General features: G+C 44.0%; 1 protein-coding gene across 1 annotated transcript; it reads left to right on the top strand.

Annotated features, from left to right (window-relative positions):
• Window positions 1-1,625: 1,625 nt before the first annotated feature.
• Window positions 1,626-3,488, top strand: LOC146678135 (chymotrypsin A-like). Its single transcript, XM_085410724.1, has 7 exons — window positions 1,626-1,716; window positions 1,850-1,953; window positions 2,041-2,120; window positions 2,304-2,382; window positions 2,468-2,648; window positions 2,878-3,011; window positions 3,259-3,488. Exons 1-7 carry the CDS (start codon window positions 1,665-1,667, stop codon window positions 3,418-3,420), a joined length of 792 nt encoding a protein of 263 aa, XP_085266850.1. The 5' UTR covers window positions 1,626-1,664; the 3' UTR covers window positions 3,421-3,488.
• Window positions 3,489-3,792: the final 304 nt, after the last annotated feature.

Genomic DNA, 3,792 nt, shown 5'->3' on the forward strand with positions numbered 1-3,792 from the left:
TGTTAACACAACACACTTGAATTAGTTCAATCCCAAATTTAAAAAAAAAATTAAAGTTCAATAAATCAATCAACTGAGAGCTCTTACAGATGCATTTACAAATAATAACAGCAATAATCTACATGTTACATTTAAGTGAATTATATATAAAAAAAACAGTTTTGTTAAACATGCAGATCTGCTTTCAAATTTCACAAATAAATTCAATAAAGTAAAAAGTGCAGCAGTTAGTCTTGTGAATATTAATAATTTAGCTATTAATGTATGGGTTGTGTTTATGCCCTCATTTTTTTACATTTTGTTAATTGATTTCAAACATTTGGAATTGAGTTAAAAATAAATCAAAAAATGTATTAGTTTCACAAAAATAAGAGGAGGAAGATCAAGAGTGGGAACAAAAAATATATATGAGGATTTAGATTTTCTAAATAGTTTTATTTTATTTTAACACTATTTTAAAATTTTCCTTTACTCATTTACTAACATTTGTCAGGAATCACTGACTAATGTTTGATGTAACCCATGAAAAAGTAAATGTCAGGCAACAACAGACGTTAAACAGCTAAAAACAGGAGCTACGGACTGACAGCAAAACAACTAGTAGGTCAGGGGGGAGATACTTTCATCCCCACCCAAGATTGAGCACCAAGTACGGAGAGCGGCTGACCCAACAGATTGTGGCAAAGCTGGAAACCTGAAACCTGTAGTCGGTTACCAAAACAATGTGAGGGATGTGAATGCTGCATTACAGACAAGCAGAAGGAGAATATCAAAGTAGAAGGAAGGAAGTTAGCCAACTATACAGCAAGCCAAGCTAAAACCTCTTGGCCAGTCAATGCTCATAATGGCTGGTCTAAGAGCAGACCATAGCAACCATCACGGGGGCAGACATCAAAGAAAGGGTCTCCAGTATAAAGCACCAGGCCTGATGCACGCCAACTTGCTGAAGAAGCAGACTGCACTCCATGAGCATCTATGACGCCCATTATGGCTACCTGAAGGATCCCCAGAAAGAAGGACAGGCCCCGGCACAGGATGCACCAGCAGATAAAGGAAGTGGCTGACATCCTGAAATTCTACACAGCATGGAGGCACTAATCATGGCACGATCTCTCATAGAGGATATAAAGTCAGAGAGATGCATGTTTTGTAATGACAAGGAGCAGGCTCATCTGGTAGAGTGGCTGCAAAAAAACATGGCATGCAAGCAGAGTGCAGCAGCCAGTGCAACACAAATTTTGGGTCCTTTGCTCCAACTAGTGGTCAGCGCAGAGCATTCCATTCCATCCACTCCTATGTGAAGGGCCTTAAGGATGCCCTTGAGACCACCCAGCACGTAACAGTGGGGTGCAAGATGCTAGCAGGCAGGGCATACATGGAACGCCATAATCAACTTGCTGGCATATTATACAGGAAACACGAAAAGCTGGAGAAGCACTGAAGGCTGAGAGAAGAATTCAAGAAGACCTCAAGATGGTTCACATGTAAAAGTCTTAGTCCCTCACATTGGAAAATCAAACTTTGCAGCTTGTCAGCATCACCTGCTAAAACTCCCACTGTCCACTGATAAGATGTTGCCTATAACAGCCCTGGTTCCATCCAATCACACCATATCCCTGTTGTATAAAAGCTCCTCCAATAGGTTGCCCTGACATGATCTAGCCATGGCCTTCCTGTGGATCCTCTCCTGTCTCGCCTTCATTGGCACCGCCTACGGTGAGACAAACTCTCTAATGTTACAGCTCATTGGGTGAAACATGTTGTTTAATTTTACAGTTAGTGCCAATGTGACAGTTACATTAATTTTATTTTCATTAATGGCATAATCCTGATGTTCTGATGTCACCAGGGTGCGGAGTTCCCGCCATCCGTCCTGTCATCACCGGTTACGCCCGCATTGTGAACGGTGAGGAGGCAGTGCCTCACTCCTGGCCCTGGCAGGTGTCCCTCCAGGTAAATGAAGAAACAAAGACGCTGTCACAGCTCACCACACAATCAGATGGAAATGTCTAACCGTTGATGTTCATTTTGCTGTAACAGGACTACACCGGCTTCCATTTCTGTGGTGGTTCTCTCATCAATGAGAACTGGGTGGTGACAGCTGCTCACTGCACCATCAGGTAACTTTAAGCTGGTTTTGACTGAAAACTCCAATTAAGACGTAGAGTCATGTTTGATGAGGAGAATCCTTGTTTAGAGGGCATTGCTGTGTATCTGGGGTAGACTAAAACTAAGTAAAAACAGTTTTCAGGTAATGTGGTGATCTCAGAAATGCCCACATGCTTCTGTTCTTTTCTGTGCAGGACCTCCCACCGTGTGATCCTCGGAGAGCACGACCGTTCCTCCAGTGCCGAGAACATCCAGACCCTGGCTCCCGGCAAGGTGGGTGAAACACTGCATCAGCTTTCATCGCATAGCTACATGTCAGGGTTTGTTGGCCGCTCATAACGATGTCACTTCCCAACAGGTGTTCAGGCACCCCAACTACAACAGTTACACCATCAACAACGACATCACACTCATCAAGCTGGCCACCCCTGCCCAACTGGGCACACGTGTTTCCCCAGTTTGTGTGGCCGAGACTTCCGACAACTTCCCCGGAGGCTTGAAGTGTGTGACCACTGGCTGGGGTCTGACCCGCTACAACGGTAAGAGCTCACCCACCTGTTATTCTTTGTTATTATGTCCTCGTAGACACTGATCGGTTAAACAATTATTAGATAGGGATTCATTCCAAACAATCACATATACCGTAAGTGGGTTTGGACTGTAATGAGACCACCAGGTGGAGCTTTAACAGTTGTGCTAAAACACGAGGAATGATAGAGCATGATAAAAAAGTCTCTAATGTCTGATGTGTTTGTGTGTGTGTTGCAGCTGCCAACACACCACCCCGTCTGCAGCAGGCTGCCCTGCCCCTGCTGACCAACACTAACTGCCAGTCTTACTGGGGCAGCCAAGTCACTGATCTGATGATCTGCGCTGGAGCCTCCGGAGTCTCCTCCTGCATGGTGAGTGGGACCTCCATCAATTACAATTACAATTTGAGCCCTGGTTGCTAAAGTCTGCATGCCAAATATCCTTCGGCAACATACAAAGCTGCGCTCCGATGCATCAAAAGAGCATTGACAAAAGGGCGTGGCCGAATGGGTGAATGAGGCAAGTTGTGTAAAGTGCTTTGAGTGCTCAGATAATGTAGAAAACCAGTCCATTTACCATTTAGCTTTTTATAATGTCTTATTTATTCTTATTTCTCAGGGTGACTCTGGTGGTCCTCTGGTCTGTGAGAAATCTGGAGCCTGGACTCTGGTTGGTATTGTGTCCTGGGGAAGCTCAACTTGCTCTACCTCCACTCCTGCAGTCTATGCCCGTGTCACCAAGCTGCGTGCCTGGATCGACCAGACCATCGCTGCCAACTGAGCATGTCACATATGAGAGGTTTCAGCACCAAGCTAGTCCTCAATAAAACACAGAAAATCTGAAAAACTCTGACCTACTCGTGAAGGTGTCATTTTCTCCTGTTATTCATTTTCATTTGAGACATCGAGCATTTGGTGAATGAAATGTGTTGAACTCGAGAAGAGTTTTGTCACGTTGGACTTGTCTGGTGTTCCTCAGTGCCAGAATCAGGTTGGCCTAGCCATACATAAATCCTGGAAGCAGCGAATAACAAATAGTCTGGCTCAGTTTAAAATGCACCTAAGTCATTAGTAGTGATAATTCTAACCCTTTGTGTTCAGGAGAAAAGCAAAACTTTTTTATGGTCTTTGTCCTTCTTAATTCAGTGATTCA

The sequence above is a fragment of the Rhamphochromis longiceps genome, linkage group LG1, assembly GCF_057381845.1.
Source record: "Rhamphochromis longiceps isolate RC_006_pf linkage group LG1, R_longiceps_female_GT1.1, whole genome shotgun sequence".
Classification (NCBI taxonomy): Eukaryota; Metazoa; Chordata; class Actinopteri; order Cichliformes; family Cichlidae; genus Rhamphochromis; species Rhamphochromis longiceps.

What these genes read in the sequence shown, in the direction of transcription:
- LOC146678135 (XM_085410724.1), top strand. Translation starts at nt 1,665, where the DNA reads ATGGCCTTCCTGTGGATCCTCTCCTGTCTCGCCTTCATTGGCACCGCC. An exon ending in GCTGCTCACTGCACCATCAG is followed by an intron (nt 2,121 to 2,303) that starts GTAACTTTAAGC and finishes TTTTCTGTGCAG; the next exon opens with GACCTCCCACCGTGTGATCC. An exon ending in CCGGAGTCTCCTCCTGCATG is followed by an intron (nt 3,012 to 3,258) that starts GTGAGTGGGACC and finishes CTTATTTCTCAG; the next exon opens with GGTGACTCTGGTGGTCCTCT.